We start from the raw sequence: 25,880 nt of genomic DNA, 5'->3' as shown, positions 1-25,880 counted from the left end.
GCTCAAATAATCCCAATGACCAAGGACAGGCATCACCATATGTATACACGGTAGTTCCCTTTTCATACATTACCCAGTAAGCCCCTAATCTTGAAAAATGGCCCCCATAAGCTAAGCTAAGTGGTCGGAGAGCGATTGGGAAAGCGATTAGAGCTGACACAAGAACCTAATTGCTTATACCTACTCTCTGCAATTCCGTTGATTCGCTCTGCGAAAAACACGCCACCGCTAAATCTGAACCTCCGCACTCTAAGTCATTTGTTGTTTCTAAAATTCATCTTATTTGGTGATAGTGATCATGCTGGCTCGCCGGACAACATTGGGTCGCCGGCGACTGTCTCCAGCTTCAACACGGATCACTCTTCATACGCGTATCGGTAGCCCGCGATTTATGCCTCAGCGAATGGATTCACCTGGTCGGGTCTTCTCTCGCTATTTCTCTGTCACGGCAGTCAAGAATATCACCATCGGGGGCGTCATGATTCCTCAACTTTTTGTCCCGCCAGTCATGTTCGTCGGAATGCTGTTAACTCTCTGGGCCTGGAAATGCTTTTGGATCATTGTGATGCAAGATCGACTGATGTATATGTCCTGGATGCCTCCATTCTCGCGGTCGGAGAATATGGAAGATTATGAGATCGAGTGTCGGCCTGTGCGGTGGGAGGAGTCTTACTTCCGCAGCCTAGATGGCACCAAATTGGCCATTTGTATCGGCACTATTCCCCAGGGTGATTTTTCACCTCCATTGTTACCTCCCCCTCTGCAGCAGCGTAAGCGACATGTCGTGGTCTGTTATTTCCAAGGCAATGGGGGTTCCATGCCACCGCGACTCCCCATCCTCTCCACGGTGCTGCGAGCGTTAAGTTCCACACCATCCTCCCCAAATGCGCCACCCACTGAATATACACTGGTAGCTCTATCCTACCGCGGCTACTGGAAATCCTCCGGTCGCGCATCGCAGATTGGGCTTGAGCGGGACGCCCAAGCTTTCCTGGACTGGGTTGCGGAAACCTACTCGACCCCCGATACCGATCTCAAGGTCGTTCTCTGGGGTCACAGCCTAGGCTCTGCGGTGGTAAGCCATACTACGCCCACCTATCTCAACCGTTTAACCTCTACCGAGGGGGGCACTCCAGATCATCTGCTCTCCGGGATTGTGTTGGAAACCCCATCCACCAGCACTAAAGACATCCTGAAAAATCTGTACCCCCAGCGATGGCTTCCCTATCGTTATCTATGGCCCTTCCTCTGGAACAATTGGAGTAGCGCTGCAGCAATTACCCGGATCGCTCGTTGGCGGGATGATGCTCCAGACGAGCGGAGACAACCGCCTGCAATCCTGTTGCTCATCGCGGACCAGGATGAGATGATTCCGTCTACGGCAGCAGATGAGTTAGAGCGGTTGTGTCGACAGCATGGATTGGACGCTGAGCGGAAGAGTGTTGCAGGTGCGCTGCATACGGAGGCTGTATTGAAACGTGAGGGGCGGGAAACTCTACTAGCATTCATTCGGCGAGTGACACAAAATTAGAGACCACCAATACTTATATTATAGATTATAGACAAATCACAGCCATTGATGGCATATCTCCTTTCTTTCTCTCGCTCTAAATAGGCCAGACTACCCACCTGGACACCTGGCCGGGGGGCATAATTCAGCGTAATTCAGTGTGATTCACTTGGTGGCTTTGGTCGTTTAATGGGCTACCCCACATGAGCTTTAACAAGCTCAATGAGCCTCACTACTCAGAGTTGACAATCTTTCTTCACCAACGTAGAACCAACATGGCGTACTACAAGGCTGCTCTGTTGACTTGCTAAGGCGGTGCCTTCAAACAACTATCTTTAGTATCTCTACGCTATCCGTTTCAAGCAGGATATGTTTTCGATGATCACCACGACATCCCTGTCAACGCGGCCCGCCGGGGGAACTTTAAAGCCGCAGACCTAGATCTCGCTCTCCGAACCTGCGCTCTCATTGGTCAATATCGAAGTACCATCCACATCTATGGATCAAGATTGGATATATGAACTTGGAAAGCCAACAATCATAAATCCCTAGCTGTATTGTGGCTCTGTTTTCACGGCTGCTCGGTTGCCTTTGATCAATTTCGATTATTCTTTCCATCTTTACCAGCATGGGTATCGACGAAAGAACATCCGCGGAGGTACTGCCTTCGAGGGACTCTACAACCCTATTTTCAGATGACGAAGATGAATCCAAGGCCAATGTTCTTCCAATGGGGTGGCAGCTGGTGGGAATCATTGGCAGTCTGATGATGGCGGTCTTCTGTATGGCATTGGATAATACCATCATCTCTGTCGCCATCCCCAAGATCACGACGGAGTTCCACAACCTCAACGATGTTGGCTGGTATGCCTCAGCCTACCTGCTCCCAGGATGCGGTACGCATATTTCCCCTTTCGTGATATTCGAAATATAACAGCTGACAGCTTCACGCGACTCATAGCTTTCCAACTTCTCGCAGGCAAGCTATACACACACTTCAACATCCGGCAGGTTCTCTTCGGTGCGATATTCATTTTCGAAGTCGGTTCACTGGTATGTGGTGTGGCGCCAACCTCGACCGCGCTCATTGTCGGCCGCGCCGTAGCCGGACTGGGTAGTGCCGGTATCTTCACTGGCGCGCTGGTATCCATTGCGCATGTGACCGCATTGGAGAAGCGGCCCCTATACTTTAGTCTGATTGGAGGTGTCTATGGTCTTGCCTCTGTCATTGGGCCTTTGGTTAGCTTTTTTCTGCCTCTCCATAGTACAAGAACGTCGTCGCTAACACAGTTCACAGCTCGGCGGTGCCTTCACCGACAAAGTAACCTGGCGCTGGTGCTTCTACATCAACTTGCCGCTGGGTGGTGTTGCAGTCGTAGGACTGGTGTTCTTCCTTCGAATGAAACCACGACAAGCAACCCAGAAGTCATGGAAACAGGTTTTCTGGAGCTTGGATCCTTTTGGGACAATTCTGTTCGTCCCTTCCATCGTTTGCCTGCTCCTCTCGCTGGCATGGGGTGGCAGCACCTACGCATGGTCAGATGGTCGCATCATCGCTCTCTTTGTGGTCTTCGGCTTGACCCTAATCACTTTCTGCTACCTCCAATGGCACTTGAAGGGGAACGCGACAGTCCCGATTTCCATCGCTAGTCAGCGGACGATCGCCTGTGCATCGCTCTTCGAGTTCTGCCTTGGTGCTTCGTTCTTCATCTTTGTGTACTTTGTGCCACTTTGGGTATGTCCCCAATCCCGTTCCCCTTCCATCAGATTTTGGATTTAACATACCTTCCCATGTGCAGTTCGAAGCGATTAAAAACACCTCGGCAGTCACAGCAGGCGTTGACCTTCTCCCCCTCATTCTCTCCGAGATCGTCGGAATCGCTATATCCGGTGCTCTCGTAACTCACCTGGGCTACTTCAGCCCCTTTTTCATCGCCTCCTCGGTGGTAATGTCCATCGGTGCAGGTCTCTGTCTCCTTTTCGACATAGATACCCCTACGGCCAAGTGGGTCGGATATCAATTCCTATACGGCTTTGGAGTGGGGCTGGGATTCCAACAAGGTACTGTCGCCGCCCAAGCCGTGTTGCCTTTCAATGACGTTGCTGTTGGCACTGCGGTCGTGGTGTTCTTGCAAATTCTGGGTGGATCCATTTTTGTGTCTGTCGCACAGAACCAGTTCACAACAAAGCTGGTAAGCAACTTGCTGGCGCTCGATATTCCGGGGTTAAGCCCGCAGGGGATCGTTTCTGCTGGAGCAACAGGATTACGCGATTTGGTATCAGCGGAGGATCTGCCGATGGTACTGGTTGCGTATAATGACGCAATTGTGAGTGCGTTGAAGGTTGGGGTTATTATCGGCGCTATTAGTATAATTGGCGCGCTTGGGGTGGAGTGGAAGAGTGTAAAGCAGCCGGCGGGGAACGGGGAGGAAGGAGGGATGGTTGCGCCGATTGCCGCGTAATGGGTGAAAGAGCTCAGATTGAATCTGAATTGTAGATAGAGATTGGTAAATTGGAATTTCCACTCATAACGAATTACGCATTAAACGATTGAATCATCCTCTTGGGTATGTACATGTAGTTATTTACCAGCCTTCGGATATAGTACATGTATCCCAAATCACACGTTCCCTGAACTGTACGTTGCTGGGACACTCGTACGTAAAAGCAAAGCTCGGGGATTCTGACCATCTTAGCTTCAAAAGTAAGAGCTTCGTATTTGAATTTAGGCTTCTCGGCTTAGGTTTACTTACCCTCGAGTGTTCCGCGAAGTTTCGTTAAGTAGATCATTAGATTTAACATGTTTAATTAATTCGTTCTCTAGCATGATACCTCTATAATCCAGCAAATTCCACCTTTATGTGAACAATCTTTTGACCAAAGTCACTCAATATATATTTTAGACTCGGAACGCCAAGGGAGAAATCATCTTCCAAAAACCAAGCTCTGTCGGTTCATTTGATTAATTTTAAACCAATGTCAGATTGATGATGCATCCAGAAAAGCTGAAAGAAGAAAGAGGAAACAGTATGTTTCAAGAGAAGTAAGACGCCGTTAAGAATCCAACGAGAGATGCGAGGACAAAAGTATTGTCACACAACTGTCAAAGACTACATCCAATATTTAAATTAAATTAAGATTGCACTGTGATTCTAAGTTTGAGAGATTTCAACTGGCTGTTTACACTACACCTAGCCATTTACAAAACTGAAGCTCTACGAGAAGAGGTAATAATGGATGACTCGATACTCCACCTCGACCCGCCCGGCCCGTTCCGAGAACGAAAAAGGCATAATATTTGATCAGCGACCAAACACCCGTGGACCCTTGGAACCCTGGAAAATACAATGCATTTATGGATATATGAACCTTGACAGAGCCAATCACTTATTCGCTAATTTCCCCAGACTCCCAGGAACTCGAACCACACTCCAGCCCCCTAGATTACTGTTTAAAGTTCGCTGATGAGCTCCATAAATTCCAAGCAAGCGGACATAAGTTTCTGTTCACAAGCGTAGACCTAACATATGGCTCAGCAACCGCTTCCGCGTAACGCAAGCCAGGTCCAGATCTTTAGCTATGATTGGGGGCTCAGTAGAACTATCTATGTGTTTGTGTGAATGGCTAGCCAAGGGAAGACTGACAGAACTAAGACTAAAGTTTCAGGTTATATGAGTCCGAAGAATAGATGTAAACCTGTCAAAAATTGACTTTATTTCAAGTAGAGTATTTCTCCAACACCTAGATTCAAGTTCACATCAATGAGACCTTTTATCGCAATAAAAATCTAGATGCTCCATATTCTATAATAGGGTCCTAATTCTAGATTCTGGACATTGAAGTCTTCTTTAAAAAAGAACGCTCAAGGTGCAGGTGCACAACGTGTACTATGCACTGCCCCCCTCACCAAAACGCTCTCTAAAACCAGGACAAAACTCGTTGGTTTTATGTTAATTGATTCATAAGAGTTCACGCACGCTGATATCTCAAAGACTCAAAGGGTAGACCAGTGAAAGAAAGCAATGCCTTCGGTTGCCACAAAATAATGGTGCCTGATCAAAAAAACATTTGCTTGAGGCAGCAGTAATTTGGTGGACGAGGGAAACTTGGGACAAAGCGAAAAATTCGGCAGACATCTGTTGAAATGGTAATGACATGTGTCTTGCGTCGACAGCCGAGCATATAAATTTCAAACTCATGTTGGCTCTAGCTGACATGTCGAGCCATAAGGGGCAGCCCCTCAGAGCAGAGGGAATTATTCCAAGCCATCTCCCGGTGACTTGGAAGTCTATACTGCCTTTGAGAAAATGCCTCGTCAATCCAGCTTCCATCCACCTTGCTTTTCCTAGGCCGAACTCGGTCTTCAGCCCATGCCTAGGGATGAGAAGTTGTCATCCAAATGAGAGAGAAACTCATACATTGCGAAGGATGGATTTGATCACATCCCGTACGGTCTCGAATTGTCGTCGGACCTCTGTCTCAAGCGGCAGAAAGACGAGATCGAACATCCTGACATCTGTCTCAGTTTGGATTTGATTAATATTATTATCGAAGTCAAATTCTGGCGGTGATTCTGCAACAGAAGTTTGACCGCTCGCCATTACTATGGGGTCTATTGAATCCGAGAAGTTCAATGATTGGAGAGGTGTGGGCGAGCGACGTGGACTTGTAAGTGAGGAAGAAGAGGAGGGCCGTTGACGACACTGGTGGAAGAGAATATCGATAAATTGGAGCACACGGTGAAGCTCGCCAAAAACCACGCTCGCGCGGGCTACCTTGTCCTCGCAGCCCGCTGGGCCCGACACGGCCACGGCAGCATGTCGAGCTAGAACATCCATGGCGGCGAAGACGAGCAGATATCGTAGCTGGTGGTTTGTTTGTAGACACGGGCATTCTAACGCCGAGGTTGCCACTTCTAGGATGTTTCGATTGCACCCCATGGCTATGTCAACCCCCGGGGAACTAGGGGAAAGCAACCAGGGTTTGTAATGAGTATCATTCTGCGCCCCGGAGAGAACAGCCAACATCTTTTGTGAACAGCTGTTCTGGCCCATTAGGGCGCCGTTGCAGAGGCTGCTGGTGGATGATGAGGATGATGTTCCCAGACTATCGAACTGGTTGGGTATGTCGCCCAACCCAGGCCATAATTTGTAGGGGTCAACCAAGGCTGATGATAACGTGTCTGGTTGCCCTCTTGTTGATTTCGTTGCATTGTCACAAAAACTACGCTCCGACGGGAGCACCCCGAGTAGATAAGGAGAGAGGCCTTCCCCTGTGGATATTTCGGTACCAGACATCGAGTGAATATTTGGCAACGCAAGGCCGCAGAGTTCATCTATATCACTTGGCAGTGAAGCCGAGAACTGCGCAGCAAACTCCACACTTTTGTCGCTTGATGCAGCAGGGGGTGATTGAGGTACCGGAGTGGGCCTAGTGGATGTGCTGATCCGATCTGTGGACAAGACACGCTCGGCAGCTGGGCGTCGACCGGCACGGTGGGAGACTTCATAATTGCAACGGAGCCCGCGAGTTTGGCAGCGTGTACAGGTTGGCTTCTCTTTGCCGCACTTCACTTTGACAAATGCACACTGGCTACAACTCTCCTTGAATTTCCGGCGCGTTTGGCCACCGGGGGATCGTATTGTCACCATCGGGGAACGTTATAAAGAAGTTGAGTCTTAATGAAGGATGGTGGAGACGGAGGCAAGAAAGGCTTGACACTTATATCGCTACAAGGTACTCATCTACATCTATATACGTTGTCTTACTTGGGGGCCGTTGGCTTTGCTCTACCTTTCGTCTGACAGTATCCATCCATCGTGGTGAGCAAGACTTCCTTCTACGTACATACGAATCTAACGCAATCTCGTATTTATAACGATCCTTCCTATGAGGGTTAGGGGGTTCTCATTAGCCAACTGCCATGAGATCCCCATGCAGTAAATGTCTCAATCGCTAAGGTTCCTGCAGCCTGGGTCGCTGGTGGCAGGGGGCAAGGGGGTCTGAACGTGCAGGTAAGCCTTATTGATCAAACCAGATGCATCAGTGTTTACGCCCATGGATAGGAGCTTACCTTGATCCTGCCATTGGTGGGTGACACGTGGGGATTCAGAGTTGGGGCACAATTGGTGGGATAACAAACCTTGGCAACCAGGGTGTGATGCAACATGCTTGATATACGAGCATGTAATATATCTCTGTGAATGAATGGACCCACTTATAAAGCGCAAAATTGCAGGTTAATCGTAAAAGGGAAGAATATGGAGCTTTTGTTCTCAATACGAAACCTGGCAAGGTTAGCTTCGAACCGCCAAACCCCTGCCCGTGTTCTTGGAGAAAAAAGTCAACAAGAGCACATTTAAGACTATGGAGTAGTTGCTACGGCCTTAGGGATGCACAGGTGGTTCCGCAGGTTAGTCACAGGTACTTTGTAGATATCGCCGAATCTGGTAAATGGATCGAGATCCGGGAAGCGAGTAAATCCTGGCGAAGGCACTAATACCGACTGAGCAAATAAGAAATGAATTAGTGGAAGAAGGTCTGACGAAGGATAAGCCTAGATCCTTCCTGAGGTATAGGATTTAGGTAACAAAGTATCTGCATCATAATGTGGCTAAATCCCTCTAGGCTACGGTAGCCGTGAGAATATTCCCCGGTCGAAGGTCGGCTAAAATACGGAGGAGCCACCGTGGCGACGGCAAGATTTACTCATTTCTCTAGCTTACGCCCGATTACTAGCCGATTGTTACATACGTACCTACATACAAGCGTCGCGCCAGGGCTGCACGGACCTTCTTCGTCTCTCACCTCTAGGGCTTAACTAAACTCTTTCTCAGATAAGCCCTGGGCAATTTCAATTTCCTACGGTCCTTGCCAAGTAAGCCAATCTGCAGGCATAGTGTTACGGCCAAACGCAAACCATCACTTGACTAAATCTTGTTAGACGTAAAAGGTGGAGGCATACATTGTCAGTTTTGATAATTCTACGATCATTTTTAGAAGGGTAAGTATCAGAAAAGATAGATATTCTATCACAAAAATCCCTAAAGAAGGCTTTTCGCATCGATATGCCGCGAAATTTCTCAGCTATGTAAGACCATTTTAAATGTTTTATGGTATAGTATGGTACTAATGCCAATTTTAGAAATTCAAACGACACTAGTCATGTAGGTAAATGGTTTGAGTTTCCGTTGCTCCGAGCTAACCCTATATTCGCATCTGTGTTGGGGTCTCTTGGGATCAGATCGTGGGCTACGGGCCATAATATATATGATTCAATAGGGAGCATATGGGTGACATGTCAACTATTTCGTTGCTACACGGAGTACAGTGCTAGGTATTTAGGTATCCGTAGTACATAGTCGTTTTGGTATACTTGGGTAAACTTTGCCGAATCCCTGGTTTGCCAGATAAGCACCCGTTCCAAGGTTTATCCCGAAGGTTATCGTGTCCGGCCTTCACGGGTGGGCCCATTGGACGTAGCGGGTACAACCGTGACCTTTTTACGACACAGATTGAGATATTCATTTTATATATTGCTGAATAGGGGCTTGTCTCTCAGCATCGTGGGGCCATGTAACCCACTCACTGGGCTTACGTTACGTGTGTTTACGAACCGGGAAGGTATGTACAGGCTGTGGATTCCCAGTTGTGAAGGAATCATTAAATTTGGAAAGAATAGACTTTAACAATCAATCCGTATTTCACTCCGCAGGCGGTAGCGGTGGACGACAGTGGGAGGTGTTGTGATATGAGGCTGGCCACGGATTAGGAACCAGACCGCCCTGTTGGGAATAATTCCCCAGGTGTGTGTACGAATAACCAGGTTGATTGATATCTAGTTAACTCGTATTATACAAATAACCTCGAATACGGGGGAAAGCCAGTTCTGCCATCAGGAGGGTTTTAATAGCTGCTACTAGATGAACGGTTATGTGGAATTATCTTTTCTTTCAATGGCCAGAAGTGTCGAAGCTACAGTTTCGTCATTTGACCTTTTGGATGTCGAGGAATATTCTAAGCTGACCAGACCTTCGGTATCAATGGATCAATATCCAAATTCCTGAAAGGCGCCATTCCCATTTCTATTCCCATTCGCATTGGCGTAGCTCTCATATGCAACCTCAATGACAGAGAGCGCGGAGCCTGGCGACCTACGAACCTTCTGCACAGCCAGCCGCCCGGCACCATCACTGGTCGCGTCCAAAATCCGCTGGAATTCAGTCAAATCCCTCTCCTTGGTATTAAAAACTTGCTGCATGGTCAGATCCCGGTACCTCTGGAGTGCATCATCCAGAACACCGACTTGACCTGGCTCAGGAAGCACTGTGTCAATGATGAGCAGCCGGGAATCTGGGTTTGAACGCAGGGGCTGCACCAAGGGGGCGAGGATACGAATGGCGTTGGAATCCGCATGATTGTGAAGTACCATTCGTAGCAGATACACATTAGCGTTCTGAATCGGCTGCGCACTACAGTGGTCGTAAACGCTGGCCTCAATGACCGAGCGAATAGCCTCTGGCTGCGATTTCAGGAACGAGCGGCTCTGGTTAGTCTGCTCGGCTGTGTCTTGCACTACAAATCGTAGTCGAGGGAAGGCCTCAGCTAGCGCTACACAGACGTTTCCTGGGCCACCGTCGATCTATTTTGCTATTTGTTAGACAGTTGCGCAATGGTTATGCTCGAATCAATAAAACTCACATGAACCACAAGGGCTTGATTCAGCTGAGCCCAGTCGTAGTCTGCGATCAGATGCCGTACAGCTGTACCCTCGCTGGCAGAGACTCCTTTCATATAGCCGCCGAAGAGTTTATTAAACTCCCGCGAGCGGGTAATGAAGGTAAAAGCAGACAAGGGCGTATTCATGGCCAAGTTGACCGCTGTTTCAGTAGGCTGCTCAGACTCGCCCCATTTCTCGGTCGCCTCTGCCATCTGGGAAGAGACAGGCATATAGAAGTCGGTCATGAACCTAATCCAGCCTAGATAGGCAGGAAGAGTGACAAACTGCCTGGAAGTGGGGTTATGCGCAATTTCGCCCGGTTGGGGCTCACACAGGCAGCCACTTGTAATGGCCATGCGAACTACGCTCTTCAATTGCCGCTCTGGCACGGAGCAGATGCTTGCCAACTGGGAATACGGGACGGAGCCCGTTAAGGGCACCGCAGCGAAGACTTGGAAATGCGCCAACCATTTGATGCACGCAATATATTGGTACTGAGTTCCTCTGGTGTTAGTGACTTGATAGAAATTGAGTGCATGGGAGACTTAGGGAACTTACTTGAACGGCTAGCATCGGGAGATATTCACAAGGCTCCGCCGCCACTTGAAGCGCCTCTTTGGCAGCAGAGAGGAGCTGTTGGCGGGCTTGTCGAACATATTCCGGGGCCGTGTGAGGCAGGACTACCGATGGGGCGTCCGGACTCAAAGACGGATGTGGGCTCTCATCGAGAGTGCAATACCCACTAATGACCTTGGCGGCTGCACTGATAGTTTCGGCCAAACTCTCTAGATGGCTTGAGTTGTTCATATCGTTGTAAAGAAATATTGCAATAGTAACGTAAGAGATGATGGCCGTCGTTGGCGTTAATTGGAGCTCTATATCATGGAAGTTCCGTAACACCGTTCTAAGATTGCAGAGGAGCGAAATGATAATCCATCCGGGTTCGCTGACCGAAGATATTCGAGGCCGGCTAATGCAATGCAAGGCGACTGGATACCATATTTTGCTTTTGTTATATTTAACGTACATGGAGATGGATTGTTGGGGTCAAGAGCCCTGCTAGTGCTCGTGCTGCTCTTGCTTCCTATCCGCAATGAGGTTTCTTTGTCTCCATGGAGCTGGGACTAGTGGTGCCATATTCCGTGCACAAACCGGTATGTGCCTTGTCGCGCGATCCTTTACAAATCGGGGCAGAGATTTATCCGTCGAGATAGAGAGGGGCTAGACTGACCAGAGGCGAGTACAACAGCGGCATTTCGAGAGAAATTGGATCCCATACGACACACCTTCGACTTTATCGATGCCCCTCATCCATCCACGGCGGGCCCAGGAATCTCAGCATTCTTTCCTGAACCCTATTTTTCCTTTTATCGCTCAACAGACCTGGAAGAGGTTGGCAAGACGCACCAGTGGGTACTCAGGCATCTCCACAGCCAGGCCGAGCCATATGACGCCCTACTTTGCTTTTCCCAAGGCTGTGCAGTTGCAGTCTCCATGATTTTCGCGCACCAAAACGAGAACCCTGAAGTCGAATTGCCGTTTCGCGCCGTTGTGTTCATTTGCGGTGGGCCGCCCCTTCCCATTCTCGCTGATTGGGGCATTCCCATTCCGAGATCGGCCTGGGAAGTGAATGAACGGACCGGGCGAGAGCTTTGGGAGCAGGCAAATTCGAAGGAGAGCCTGTTGGTTGCCCGTCGGGCGAAAATTGAGCCATCACCCAGTCGAATGGCAACGTGGTTCCCCGGTACCGATAACCTGGAGAGCGAGGATCCGTATACACTGCCCGCAATTGACCTGCGAGATGTGTATGGCCTCGATTTGACTAAATTCCCCGAGAGTTGTCGGATCCATCTCCCCACCGTCCATATTTACGGGCGGCGGGATCCTCGCTGTCCGAGCGCACGACAGTTGGCTTTATTGTCCGACGCCAATCAACGGTTGGTCTATGACCACGGCGGTGGGCACGAGATCCCTCGAACGACACAGGTGTCAGAGGCTATTGCAGGGGCAGTGGATTGGCTGGAGGATTGTCTAGCTTCAGCTTGAAATGAGCTATGTGGTGGGGCTCCTCGCCGACTATCGGGAATTGGCCGAGCTCATTGTGCCCCTTTTCTTAAGTACTATGGGTTTGCATCATTTCCTCCTCATTTTAAATATACTAGTTTTGTTATTAGTACTAGGTATCAAGTACGAAAAGAAATATATTGAACCAGGCATATTAAGACTTCCAATGATATTGTTAAGAGATACTATTTACATACGGAGTACTCTACCCCAAATCGCCAACCTTGGAACTGCACAACTGCTTAAACTGCTTCCGGTTAGCGCCATCTGGACACGAGAATCTATTTTCGTTGTTTCACCGTCAAACATCCCAGTCCGTCTTACATTTCCCAAGTTTTGACTATTACGTATTATTCAGAAATAATGAAAGTCTTGTTTGGCTTTTTTAGTATTGATTGGGAAAATTCAGCCTTAGGCGGGACGGCCCATCCTGAAGATGAGCTGTGAGCGAAATGTTAGGGTCACCTTGGGCGTGCCCTAAATTCTTACTACATAACAAGCGTGGGGGCGGAAGAACGGCCACGCCTGGAACTACCCATGTTTTTTGTTCTTTTTCCTTTTTCTTGACTTTCTTGGCTTTCCTTGGCGATGCTTCTTCTTGGCAGTGGGCAAACATGGTCAAAAACAACCATACAAATCTAAGTATAGATACCGTACGTGTTTAGCTGGTATATCATATCTTCTGCCTCTTTTATGGAATTTTATGTGTCCCCTTCTAAACAGGGTGGACAATTATTGTTGCAATCCGTACGAATGTTTGTTTATTACTGAAGCTATGTAGACATCTCGGGATTTATTGCGCATGGTGTGCTTTTACAACAATTATAGACGACTTGATACATCCTTATAGAGCTCTTAGGTGGCAGCGCATACACATTAAAGACAAAAAAACATCGCAGTCGCATAAAGCCCGTCTTTGTGAACAACAACTCTCGCGAAGAAACGACAACAAGACTGGGACTAGTCGTCCACTATCACAATCTCTTCCACATACTCATTCATGTCTTTCATCATCGCGTTCTGTGGCTCTTGGAGTGAGATACCGCTCACCAATGGCGTGGACGCAGTACGTTGTGACACTGCCACAGCAATGACCGTGTCATGCCCGTGAGAAATGCTGAGTAGCACGTTTGTGATACCCGCGTCCTGAGCCGCGCGAAGAGCAAGACCGTGCAACTAAATCCAAAAAGAGATATTGTCAGTGACTGCGTAAACCACAAGACAGAAATACAGGCAGACAAGGGGAGTATGAATGAGGAAACAGCGGGTGTAATTACCTGTACACGTGGAGAGCCATTGTCGTAGGTGCAGATCTCGATTGTATTCATAGCGGCGCCCGCACCCTGGGATTTCACACCCATGCTTTTGAATACGGCCTCTTTTGCGCACCAGCGGCTAACGTAAACACTGTGAGGGTCCCGAGAGCGGCTTGCGTGCTCGCGCTCGGCGCGCGTATAGTTTCGTGCGAGAAATGTAGGGTTCAAATCCGAAGAAAACTCGGTGCTGGACTCAATGTCGATACCTATGGAGCCGATTGGAGAGGACATGACTCCAATGTCGCTCAGGAGCCGGTCGATAACATCATATGCTTCCATGCTGAATGAGAGGTCTCCATACTTGGTTTCACCAAGGGGTAAAGCCGATGATATCGGCGCTTCAGTTCGCTCGACAGTCAGTGCAACTTCGACAGGGTCCCCGTGAAGATTGGCAGGGTCGAAATAAATCTTCTGGGTCTCGGGGTGAATACGCGCACGTGCTAACGGATCTAGAAGCACTGTGGCTTCGTCTTCCTTCCGATATGGAGGGTGCTCCTGAGCTTTTACAATCGAGTTTGACATCACGGATTTTGCAAAAGCGTGGTTCGCTAGTTTGATCCGTTGACTGTATTTGCGGGCATAACCAGCGTAACAATCACTCCCCAGCGTTGCAAATAGATACCTCGGAGCCACACCCACCATCTGGGCGCCCTTCTGGCCAAACCCAAAGGAGTTCAAAAGGAAAGCTTTGACTCCCGGAACCCGCAACGTCTCATTGGGGAAGGCCAAATGCTCGAACTGTTGCAGGGCGGGGTCGATATTGTCACAATTGAAGTTTCCCGGTACCAAGCCCGAATGCAAGACCTGGAGGCATCCGTTAAGCATCCAAGCAGCGGCTGCAGCTTTAGGATGACCCGTGGTGGCTTTCTGACACATGGCCAGAAGGGGAGGCCCCTTGCGACCCAGATGGGTCATTTGAGTGTTAATTGTTTCGGGTTCGTTGATATCGTTGGCTTTGGTAGATGTCCCGTGGAGCGACACGATTCCGATATCATCGACGGTGAGTCCAAAGACTGCGAGTGAGGCCCTTAAAGGGGAAATCTCTGAGTTCTGAACACGGAACTGATTTCCCCAGTGTTTCCGAATTTGCTGAGTGAGGATTGGATCGACGTCCTTGGGCGCACCAGTGGGAGCGCTCGTGACTTGACGCTGGCGGATGTCAGCGTCGGATGCACGTGAGAGACTGGCATGCAATCCTTCTCGTCTGTAATTTATGTTGAGCAATGGGGAATTGACGGCTGCGGGTGTTTCTCGGGCGAAAGTCAAGAGGCCTTTGCCCGGTGCAGGAACTGAGCGGCTGATCTTATCGGATGCCATTGTTGAGCCAGCCACCACAGCGTAAATGGGCAATCCCATCTCTATGGCCATCTCGGCGTTGCAAATAAGTTGAACTCCGCAGCCCTGGGCTTCCAAAAAGCCAGCTCGGGTCTCTGCCGTAGGACGGGAGAATTCAGCTGGTTGTCGGCCCTCAGCAAACTGCTTGGCGGCATCAACAGTAGCTTTCATGGTCGAGAAGGCGTAGGATTCGTCTTCTTGCAGGTTGTCTGTACCGCCTACAAGACACATGCGCGTTTTCCCATTCACAATAGAATCAATGCCCAGATCCATAGATTCCAGACTGGTCGCACAGGCGCCCACGGGGGTCTTGATAGGCCCACTGGAGCCAAGTAAAAGCATGTTCACCCAGGCAGCAGGCGTGTTCAAATTGGTTTCCTGAAGCACGTCTCCCTGGACACGCTTGTCGAGGCGAACGTCATGGAACATCTCCCGATTTTTGTCAGTCCCGCCCAAGGAACTTCCAATGAAGTTTCCAATCTCTGCCAAGTGGATCTTGGTGAAGACTTCAAGTGGGTTCTCAATACCCGCGCTCAGGAATGCTTCAGCCACGCAACACAACGTGTACAGTGTTACGTTATCCACCTGGCCAATGATGTCGTCGGGGATTCCATATCGGGCCGCATTCCACCCGGTTGGTAGTAGACCAGCCACCACACTTGAGGCAAGCGGCACGATCTTCGGCACCCAGAGGTGGGCACCGGCTTTGATTTGTACTCGAACCGTGTCTGATTCATCCAAATAATGGATGGAAACGTGTTCGCCATGCTTCCTGTGGAAAGCATCTGCTGTCGCCCGGGTACATTCAAACGGATGAAGGTCTTCTTCCACTGCAATTTCTTGCAAGAATTCTTTCTTCATTGGATCGTAACCACCAAGAGCTTCAGGTTCAATCAACCGAACACCCGCATGGTCTAGGATGTTGGCGTGGTATCTTGCGGCAACTTGGTCATCTCCAATGGGTTCTTCATTTTTCGCATCGACCCAGCCGACATAATGCTCACCTGACTTGAGTTGGCCATCGAAGTGCTTGATCAAACCCATAATCCAGGCCATTTCGATGTATCCGTCTTGAGCCAACTTCCGCTGGCTCTCCATTTGCCAGCGGGTTCGGGAATTACCCCAAGGCCCAAGCTCGGAAAACCCAACAATAACAACCACACTACTCAGGTCCACCATGCCTTCAAGGTCAGGGAGGGTTTTGAGATCCTGATCGTAACTGGGTAAGGTGGGGAACTTCAATTCAAGCCTGCTTCGCCGGGGTCGTGGGATTGCAGACGATTCAAGCTTGGTAAGGTCCTGAGGAGGCCCATTGGTTAAATTGTATGCTCGAGCGTCTTCTTCGAATATCGCCTTGTGGCATTGCTGCTGCTGGCGAATTGTCGACCGTGCTTTGGTTGTGATCTTCTTCAACTCTTGAAGCTGTTGCAATCCGCCTCCAAAATCGGCTAGGATAGCTTCATCCTCACAGAAAGTCGAAATTTCGGGAATGAGAAGGGAGAGGATATTCAGTGCCATTTCCTCCTGTGAGAACGACAGGACACCATGCGCTTCCACGCTTTCCGCGAGGATGTCGTTAGACTCCATTAGTCCAGTCCCACGCGTCCAGCCGATAATGATACCGCAAACAGAGACTTTGTCCTTCCAGGACTCGGAGGCAAAACGGTTGAGGATACTTTCGAGCCCTAGCTTTGATTCTGAGTAGAGGCCGTCTCCTCCAAATGTCCCATGGTTAGGGGACAGAGGAACCAAGACTTGAGTGGGACGGAAATGAAGCCCTCGATTTGTCTTCTGTTGTACGACATTTCCGATCAGGCGGAGAACATTCGTCAACATCAAGCGATGAGCTACCTCTGACATAGGTCCTATTTGATCGATCTCCGCTCCGTCTTCAGGCATTGCAGCGAAGGGAATGAGAACATCTATATTGCGGGCAAGACCAGACTCATCGTGAACGTACTCGATCAGCTCTTTGCAGTCTGTCACGCTTGCCTGGTTAAAGGGTAGGACATATAGCTCAGAGTCACGACCACCAAAATCGCGATAAATCTTCTGGTAGAATGCTTGAGCACGGGAGACCGCCCGACTGGTAGTCACAATCACAGTTGCTCCTCCCATGAGCAACTTTTTGACCAGCTCAGCTCCAATAGAGCCTATGCCTGCTCCGGTTATGAGGGCCACTTTCTTGTGGAAAGACAGACCTTCTTGCTGAGCACGCGATATGGCCTCCCAATGGTAGCCGGTTAAGTCGCGATTGATGTCCCAAGAACCCCCCGACTGAGTTTTCAAGGCTGTATGCTGTCCATCTTGGAGGACCTGCGCATACTGAGCGCTCGATTGAGATCTAAGACGTGCAACTTCTGAATAACTGACGGACCCATCCGGGTTGACTCTGGTGCGAGGTGCTGATGGCACGAATGCAAAGGATGCCCGTGGTGGGAGTGATAGGTTATCCCGGATCATATTTGCGAGGATCCTGCCAGTAACAGTGAAAGGAGCTTTTTCCTTTTGAGATGTAGAGGAAGTTATCATATGGGAAATCAACTCTAGAGTCTGCTGGTTCGATCTGTTTGCAATATGTCGTAGGGAGTCCCAATTTGCTTGGTCGGATGCAGCGGAAGACACCAAAGACTGTAGGGATGCGGGATCGTGATAGAGACGGCATACATCCACCCGGGTCTGGTTCCACCAGAAGTCGAAATGTCGGAGGTGATTTTTGTTAAAGGTTGGTTGGATAGCCTTCTCAAAATCTGGCCCATATTCAGATGTCCAGAGCGAGAGGCGATTCAGTTGAGTCTTAAACTGGCTTTCCAGTTCCAGGAGTTTCCCTCTACTGACGTCTTCAATGCCGAGGTAGCGCACTAGCGCCTGATGCTGCAGGGTCCCGAGGCGCTTTTGGTCTTGTGTGAGCTTCTCAAGCGACTCACTGTCCATGGTCATCGCGGCAGTTGAACGTTTCGTTGTGGCTGAAGCTTTCTGCAACTTCAGGCCACAGTAAGCTGCATATTTGGCAGCAGCATCATCCAGCATCAATTTCGCGGCACCAATAGAGGACAGACGAGATGTAGCGTCAGCAATACTTTGTGTCATTGCGAAGACAATGGCAGACATCTGACGAGATGAACCTAAACCCCATGTAGCTTCCAGGTATTGCCGCATGGACTTCAAGGTGAATTTCGGTGGTAGTGTGGACGAAACCCACCGCGAAATCATTTCCGAAAACGCTTGGCTAACTTGACCGGGATTATGTGGCTCCAGAGCGTCCGCGAGGTTTGAAAGGGGCATGTCCTCAGCGCCATCCGGAACAGAGCCAAATTGGTCCGTGAGATCTCCCATAAGTTCATTTTGCAGTGTTGACTTTCCTAAACGATAATTAGCCCGGGATTAGGAGGGTGTTGATAGAAATATGTTAGAGAGGAAGATTTACCAGAAGATAGGTCCTTCAGCGATTGTCTAGCAGAAATCTTGCCCATTGACTTCCGTAGCTTGAATGCCACTAACATCGTAATCAGCTGCAATGCGTGCATTGGTACATCGTCGATGCTAGCAGTCGGAACGATGTCTGATGCCGATGAAGTTGGAGCATCAGCGGGTGGAGCGGGTTGCGCTGTTGTATCAACGATTTCGGAAGTCACATCTTCCTCCTCTGTTTCCTCGTCTGCATCAGGTCTGCTTTCGTAGTGATAGCGAACCCGTGAGAGATTCTCTACGCTTGAAAGGAACTCGCGATGAAGCCCAAGTAATGAATCCACTGTGTCATAGCGGGATACCCGTGTCTTCGAGGCCATATTGGTCAGAGTGGATGAAGGGCCGAGCTCCACAAAGCGGGCGATCTGCCGTTCCCTCGCAAACAAAGCATCTTGCGTTTCGATCCTAGGTCCCAATCAGTGAACCAACATCTATTAAATCCTGTAGGCCACTTACCATCGAACGGGAAATGCAAATTGATGACTGGGCAGTGTTAGAGAGGGTTCCGAAATTACAGGATGGGGATACATACGCGAGCAATTCGACAAGCAAGTGATACGCGATGTGTTGTTGTTCCTCTTCCGTTCGCACGGACGGCACAATTACACGTGACACCATTTCAGACGAAGTTGAGCCTCTTCGACGCTCGTTTGTACTTCGCTTCACCTCTGGTTTATCTTCAACTTTAACATCGAGATAAGGGATCGTTGCGAGAAAGAACGTACAAGAGATCAAACCCAGTCATCACCAATGCGGAATTCGGACTATTAACCACGTTCTGTGTGAAAGCTGACATTTTCCGTGGGGTCGGGAAGGCGACGTAGTTCGGAGAGCGAAGTGTTGCTCAGGACAGCGGGATGATTCGCCTCAACGGAACGGGAATGATGGCTTGCGAGCCTTGTTGGCTCCCCGAGGCTAAATTAATTCCCTAATGGCTCATATTTTCTAGCAATGGAGACAATGAGGGCTACAGCTCGTGACCTCGAGGCCACATCAGAGTATCTCTCTTATTGCATCCGTTGTGCACTACCCGTGGAGGCCATTCATTCATCATTTCCCAGATGGAGTCAACAGCATCGGCTCTTCCTCATTGGAGGATTGACATCCCAGATGACCTCCTTCACACCTTACGTGCATATCTATCACGATTTAGGCAAAATGTTGCTACGCCCGAGCCTAACAATATTCATACCAAGGACGACTATTGCATTCCTCTTACCGAAGTTGCCTCCTTCCTCGACCATTTGCACCAAGCCCAGGTTGATGATGATCTGATTACAGCCCTTGCCGAGTCATTTCGGCGCTGTCTTCTGTCAACCACTGACATTCACACCCTATCAACCAGACTCGATAGTACCTCTCGAGATAAGCTACTCGAAGCTTACTTCCGCATTCTTAAAAGTCCGCCACAAGAAACTAGCTCGGGCCTACTGAGCTCAGCAAAATACGGCAACTCATCTCTTTTGGCTGTTTTTGGCGGCCAGGGAACCCACAACTCCACTGGGTTGGATGAGCTGCGCTCTGTGTACCGGAATTATAAGCCGCTACTTGAGGACATTATCACATCCGCTGCACAGGTCCTGAAGAAAATCACAATTAGCTCGGATCTGTCTCGGCACTTTGGTCCCAATGGATTTGACCTCATGTTGTGGCTTCAACAATCGGAAAACGCCCCAAATTCGGCATTTCTCGCAACTGCTCCTGTCAGTTTTCCGATGAACGGTCTCATCAGCTTAGTTCACTATTGCGTGACATGCCGTGTGCTAGGTTTACAGCCAGGGGAGTTCCGAGATATTCTGACGGGAGCCACCGGGCACTCCCAAGGAATAGTTGTCGCAGCCACCGTGGCAGGATCAAAAACTTGGGCGGATTTTCTCAATGCGGTAGAGGACGCGATGGAACTTCTTTTTTGGCTGGGATGGGAGAGTCACTGTGGCACACCAAACTCCACCTCTTCAAAGTCATCCCGGTCCATTAGAGACACCCATCTCAACTTTGCAACTTCGATGCTTAGTGTACGTGGAATGAAGAAGGAGGTCGTGGAAAGAATTTTGGAAGAATGCAACTCCCACCTAGGTGATGATGAGAAAGCATATCTGGGGCTTGTCAATTCTTCAGATTCCATGGTTATTTCTGGTCCAGAAAGGACTCTGAATGGTGTCCTCAGAATCCTGGAGCGAAATGGTGCTCCTTCTGACTCTCATCAGGATAAGATTATGTACCTCGATCGACGTCCCGGTCTGGACTGTCAATTTCTACCAATATCTGCCGCTTTTCACTCTCCTCACTTGGATATCGCCTACCGCCGTATCATTGCCCGGATTGGCTCAACTGGGTTATTCGATGGTCTTGACTTCACTATTCCAGTATATCACACCTTCAGTGGAGAGGATGTTCACCTCAATCTGAGTCAAGATCGCATTCCGATATTGGTTCGCGCAGTATTGTGTGAACCGGTTGATTGGCCCAGAGCCTGCATGGAAACATTCACCACACATATCTTGGACTTTGGCCCCGGCAGAACAAGTACCTTCTTGCATGACCAAATCATTGGATCTGGTCGCCGAATCATCATTGCCTCCGAATTCATGGCCTCATCGCACAGTATGGGGGGCAAGCATGAGATATTTCGTTATCAGCCACCGATTATGAATCCCAGCTGGGTCAAGCTTTACAGTCCAAAACTCCTCTCCGATGAAGCCAACGGTACCCGCCTAGTCACACGTATGAGCCAGATCCTTGGGACTCCTCCCATCATGGTGGCAGGAATGACACCTACAACGGTGTCAACGGACTTTGTTTCTTGCGTCATGAACGCCGGGTATCACATTGAGCTCGCTTGTGGTGGGTACTCGCGACCACAGGATCTCGAACAAGCCATCAAGCAGCTCTCATCAACGGTACCAAAAGGCCGAGGCATTACTCTAAACGTGATATACGCCGCACCAAGAGCTATCTCATGGCAAATACCACTCATTCGCCGGCTTCACTCTGAGGGGTATCCCATTGAAGGACTCTGTGTTGGTGCCGGGGTGCCCAGTCCCGAGGTAGCTAAAGAATACATTGATACACTCGGATTAAAGCATATCTCCTTGAAGCCGTCCTCCGTGAACTCGATCATGCAGGTGCTTGAAATTGCCAAAATGAACCGCTCTGTGCCAGTCTTACTTCAGTGGACGGGTGGGAGAGCCGGTGGCCATCATTCATACGACGACCTGTATGAGCCACTCCTCAAAACATACGGGTCCATCCGGAAGCACCCCAACATCATTCTTGTTGTCGGGAGTGGCCTTGGCGACGCTCAAGGCATGATGCCGCTCTTAACTGGAGAATGGGCCGAGTCTTTTGGATACCCCCGAATGCCCGTGGATGGAATCCTAATTGGTAGTCGCATGATGGTCGCCAAGGAAGCATCCACATCTACCTCTGTGAAGAATTTGATCGTCCAAACACCTGGCGTCGACAATTCAGAATGGCACAAAACTTACACCGGGCCAGCTGGTGGTGTTATTACAGTGCGATCTGAGATGGGCGAACCAATTCACAAAATTGCGAACCGAGCAGTGATGCTATGGCACGACATGGATAATACGGTATTCAATGTCAAGGATGCAGATAAGCGCGTGGAACTCTTGCAAAACCGCCGCTTGGAGATCATCACCCGTCTTAATCAAGACTACGCCAAGCCGTGGTTCGCAATGAACTTTTCAGGAAAGCCTGTCAGACTCGAGGATATGACATACGCGGAGTGCCTTCAACGGATCACCACCTTGATGTATATGCATCAGCAACAGGAGTGGGTTCATCAGTCCTATCGAGTGTTTTTCCTCGATTTCGTCAACCGAGTTCAGGAACGATTTGATGTGGAACATGAACTCCCTCTGGATGCTAGCACAAGCCCATTTGACCTTCTTGAGAAGCTATTCACTGTCTGTCCCGCTGCGATTGCGGACATTCTATATCCCGAGGACGCTGCCTTCTTCTTGGGTTTGTGCAAGCGAAGGGGTCAGAAACCTGTCAACTTCATCCCCATCCTCGATGCTGATTTTGAGATGTGGTTCAAGAAGGACTCACTGTGGCAGATGGAGAAATTGGAGGCTATTATTGATCAGGATCCACAACGTGTTTGCATCATCCATGGCCCTGTGGCGGCTACATTTTCCACGTCCATCGATGAGCCTGCAGCGGACATCTTGAATAAGATTCATGATGACTTGATCGCAGCAGTTGAGCTCACTGTCCCGAATCGCGACCTCATCAAACTTGAAGAGGCGAAGGTTCAGACTGAAATACGGACAAATCCGTTCTCCTCTGAACTGGATTTTGTTAACATGCTGACCTCCAAAACACAATGGGGTACCCAAGTGGAGTGTCGGTTCAAGAAACCACTACCCGACGGCGGAACACTATTGTTCCTACAGAAGCTTGGTATTGGAACTGAACATTGGCTGAGTGTCTGCTTGAACGATGAAACTGTACTCGTCGGCCATCACCGTAGGCCTAATCGAGTTCACGGTGCCTTTCAACCTGGCCCCGGAGATAGGTTAACCATCGAATACCTGTCCTCCAACAAACAATCCTTGAACGCAGCTTTCCTTCTCAATCTCCCAGGTCCACCTGATAATCGAGCTGCCTTCACACTTGGGTCAACCGATGGAAACGCAATCCGTTTCGATCTTAGAGGGACTAATTACCTGTCGTCAATGGTAACCGTCAACTTGCAACGTCAGTGCAAGGCTGGCCAGCAGTCGCTACACGATATAACAAATCTTCAAGAGGCAAATATTAGAGAGTTCTATGCTTCCTGTTGGTCACTCAATGGCGAGAACTTGAAAGAAGATGCGATTAGCACCGAATTCTCCACCGGACCTGTCATGCTCTCTTCCCAACTTGTTAGTGACTTCATTTCGCTGATTTCCAGGGCCAAGGGGAATCACTCTGGCTCACACAGCACCCCCACTCTCGCCCCCTTGGACCTTGCCATTGTCGTGGCCTGGAAAGCACTTTCAAGACCGCTCTTAGTGCCTGACTTGGGTGGCGACCTGTCCCGCTTACTCCATCTCTCTAACGCGTTTGAAATGATGCCTGGGGCTGAGCCACTCCAAGTCGGTGATTATTTGGAGACGAAGTCACATATCACGGCAGTAACCATGAAGCCTCAAGGGAAGTTGGTCGAGGTCACAGCGGCAATCCATCGAAAGGGGGCAGTGGTCATGAGGATTATATCCGAGTTTCTCATGCAAGGACAGTTTGCCCAGCAAGATGAAAACTTCCGGTTTTCCACACCTAATGACTGGACGCTTTCATTGGATTCACCCAAGGTTGTGGCCCTACTTCAAAGCAGACAGTGGTTCAATCCACACCCAGCATGTCCAGAACTCCTTGGAAGTGTACTTCTCTTCCGGGTCACCTCTCACAGAGCATACATCCAATCTGCCAATATGTTCTCCTTGAACACCCGGGGTACTGTCTCTCTTGTCGCCAAAGAAGACTCAGGCGCCTTAATTGGGAATGTGTCCTTCTCTCACGAATCATGCTCTGGAGATCCCGTTGTTGATTTCCTCGAGCGTTATGGCTCTTCAACGCGTGAAATACAGCCACTTGAACATCCTGGATGGCATACTGTGGAGCCTTTGCTACTTCGCGTGTGTGATTTCGGCCCTGAGTACTCAACTCTATCAACAGACCATAATCCGATCCATGTCTCGTCCTGTTTCGCAGGCTTTTCCGGCCTATCGGCACCCATTGTCCATGGAATGTATACATCCGCTGTTATTCGCAGCAAGGTTGAAGAACATATGGCTGATTTGAATTGCTCCGGATTTCGCCGCTGGTCTACAACATTTGAAGATGTTGTCCGCGGTAATGACCTCTTGCGCATCGAGGTTCATCACAAGGGGATGATTGCAGGCAATATGATTCTCGACGTTCAAGTGTGGAATGACGAAACAAACACGAAGGTATTGACCGCAGAGGCTGAGGTCGAGCAGGCTCGAACGGCTTATATGTTCTGTGGTCAAGGAAGTCAGAAAAAGGACATGGGCATGGCACTTTACGAAGTCGACGATGCAGCCAAGTCCATATGGGACAGAGGAGACCGTTATTTATTCAACCTTTACGGTAAGAACTCATCTCCAGAACCGTTCTCTGGCGCAGGGCACTAATACGAGTCGGCAGGTTTCTCTTTGCTTGACATCGTGCGCAACAACCCGAAAAAAATCACCATTCATTTCGGCACCAAGAAAGGTCGACAAATCCGAGCCAACTATTTGGACCTCACTCGAACTCAGGTGATCGGCAACCAAGAAATCACAGTACCTGTCATTGGTGGGCTTAGTGACAAGTCTCCTTCCATCACATTTGAGGAGCCCAATGGGTTGTTGTTCTCGACTCAATTCGCGCAGCCATTGATCAGTCTTCTGAACGTAGCTGAGATGGCTGCTCTCAAATCTCGTGGTCTTGTTCAGGAGGGCTCGGCATTCGCCGGTCATTCCCTCGGCGAATACAGCGCCTTGCTTGCCTGTGCCGACTTCATGACCTTAGAAGGCCTCCTTGGGCTGACCTTCTACCGAGGGTTAGTGATGCAGTTCCAAATGAGCCAGGATGCAGCTGGTCGGACGGACTTCGGTATGGCAGCTGTGAACCCATCCAGGGTTCGAAACGGTTAGAATTGATATCGCATTATATTCATCTACTTTTTGCTAATTCTAGTGCACAGGATTCAACGAACCGTCTTTAAAGATTCTGGTCGAGGCCATCGGTCGCGCCACCGGCTTGTTACTCGAAGTTGTGAATTACAATGTCGCTGGACAGCAATATGTGTGCGCAGGTCATGTAAGGACTCCGTGCCTCTCATTTCTAAGTTCACCTAACTAACGGACACATCAGCTCCGATCACTCTGGCTACTTCAAAAGACATGCGATGACCTGTCATCATCCGCCCACCGACAATCACCCACTCCTGAAGAGATCCAGATGGTGATCGATCGGCACCTAGCGAATGCTACTTCGCTTCCCGAGCCAATTCACCTGCAGCGTGGCAGGGCTACCATCCCACTGCCCGGCGTCAATGTGCCGTTCCATTCTAGCTATTTGCGGGGTGGCATCCCGGTATACCGCCGATACCTGCAGAGCAAGATTAAGAAAGAGGATATTGTTGTGGATCGGCTGGTTGGCAAGTACATTCCCAATCTCACTGGGAAGCCGTTTTCCATCAGTCGGGAATATGTTGAGGAAGTTGCCATGGCTACAGATAGTCATGTTTTGAGTCAGTTGCTGGTTGATTGGGTGAGGTGATGGTTTATGAATTAGTGCTGTTGTACGTGTTTTATGTTTACAACTAAGTCATCTTTATTCAAATGCAGTTTCTTTCAGGTCTTTCACCCATTATATATTTCTAGTTAACCGTGGAGTTCGGCGGAAATATATACAAACCAAATTGATAAAAATCCTTTCCCTAGCGTCTTCG

At 49.3% G+C, this 25,880-nt stretch overlaps 7 protein-coding genes across 7 annotated transcripts; 4 read left to right on the top strand and 3 right to left on the bottom strand.

The window, feature by feature from the left end:
* Window positions 1-403: 403 nt before the first annotated feature.
* Window positions 404-1,531, top strand: N7537_010615 (uncharacterized protein; the record flags this gene model as incomplete). The annotated part of the gene is made up of 1 exon (XM_056901669.1): window positions 404-1,531. The coding sequence occupies one exon, from the start codon at window positions 404-406 to the stop codon at window positions 1,529-1,531; it is 1,128 nt and encodes a 375-aa protein (XP_056750337.1).
* Window positions 1,532-2,138: 607 nt separating this feature from the next.
* Window positions 2,139-3,972, top strand: N7537_010614 (MDR family MFS transporter; the record flags this gene model as incomplete). The annotated part of the gene is made up of 4 exons (XM_056901668.1): window positions 2,139-2,406; window positions 2,472-2,749; window positions 2,808-3,245; window positions 3,310-3,972. The coding sequence occupies 4 exons, from the start codon at window positions 2,139-2,141 to the stop codon at window positions 3,970-3,972; spliced, it is 1,647 nt and encodes a 548-aa protein (XP_056750336.1).
* Window positions 3,973-5,922: 1,950 nt separating this feature from the next.
* On the bottom strand, window positions 5,923-7,161 carry N7537_010613 (Zn(II)2Cys6 transcription factor domain-containing protein; the record flags this gene model as incomplete). Its single annotated transcript, XM_056901667.1, has 1 exon — window positions 5,923-7,161. The coding sequence occupies one exon, from the start codon at window positions 7,159-7,161 to the stop codon at window positions 5,923-5,925; it is 1,239 nt and encodes a 412-aa protein (XP_056750335.1).
* Window positions 7,162-9,557: 2,396 nt separating this feature from the next.
* Window positions 9,558-11,036, bottom strand: N7537_010612 (uncharacterized protein; the record flags this gene model as incomplete). The annotated part of the gene is made up of 3 exons (XM_056901666.1): window positions 9,558-10,151; window positions 10,211-10,723; window positions 10,788-11,036. The coding sequence occupies 3 exons, from the start codon at window positions 11,034-11,036 to the stop codon at window positions 9,558-9,560; spliced, it is 1,356 nt and encodes a 451-aa protein (XP_056750334.1).
* A 286-nt stretch (window positions 11,037-11,322) lies between these two features.
* N7537_010611 (uncharacterized protein) lies at window positions 11,323-12,275 on the top strand (the record flags this gene model as incomplete). The annotated part of the gene is made up of 2 exons (XM_056901665.1): window positions 11,323-11,383; window positions 11,479-12,275. The coding sequence occupies 2 exons, from the start codon at window positions 11,323-11,325 to the stop codon at window positions 12,273-12,275; spliced, it is 858 nt and encodes a 285-aa protein (XP_056750333.1).
* A 978-nt stretch (window positions 12,276-13,253) lies between these two features.
* Window positions 13,254-19,030, bottom strand: N7537_010610 (uncharacterized protein; the record flags this gene model as incomplete). The annotated part of the gene is made up of 5 exons (XM_056901664.1): window positions 13,254-13,469; window positions 13,571-18,306; window positions 18,372-18,817; window positions 18,869-18,895; window positions 18,945-19,030. The coding sequence occupies 5 exons, from the start codon at window positions 19,028-19,030 to the stop codon at window positions 13,254-13,256; spliced, it is 5,511 nt and encodes a 1,836-aa protein (XP_056750332.1).
* A 443-nt stretch (window positions 19,031-19,473) lies between these two features.
* Window positions 19,474-25,708, top strand: N7537_010609 (fatty acid synthase beta subunit; the record flags this gene model as incomplete). The annotated part of the gene is made up of 4 exons (XM_056901663.1): window positions 19,474-24,532; window positions 24,590-25,075; window positions 25,131-25,246; window positions 25,301-25,708. 4 exons carry the CDS (start codon window positions 19,474-19,476, stop codon window positions 25,706-25,708), a joined length of 6,069 nt encoding a protein of 2,022 aa, XP_056750331.1.
* Between the last annotated feature and the right edge of the window lie 172 nt (window positions 25,709-25,880).

Source organism: Penicillium hordei (assembly GCF_028827395.1).
Source record: "Penicillium hordei strain IBT 12815 chromosome Unknown utg000005l_segment0_segment0, whole genome shotgun sequence".
Lineage (NCBI taxonomy): Eukaryota > Fungi > Ascomycota > Eurotiomycetes > Eurotiales > Aspergillaceae > Penicillium > Penicillium hordei.
The sequence above is the reverse complement of the archived record's forward strand: the minus strand, read 5'-3'. Positions and strand labels throughout refer to the sequence as shown.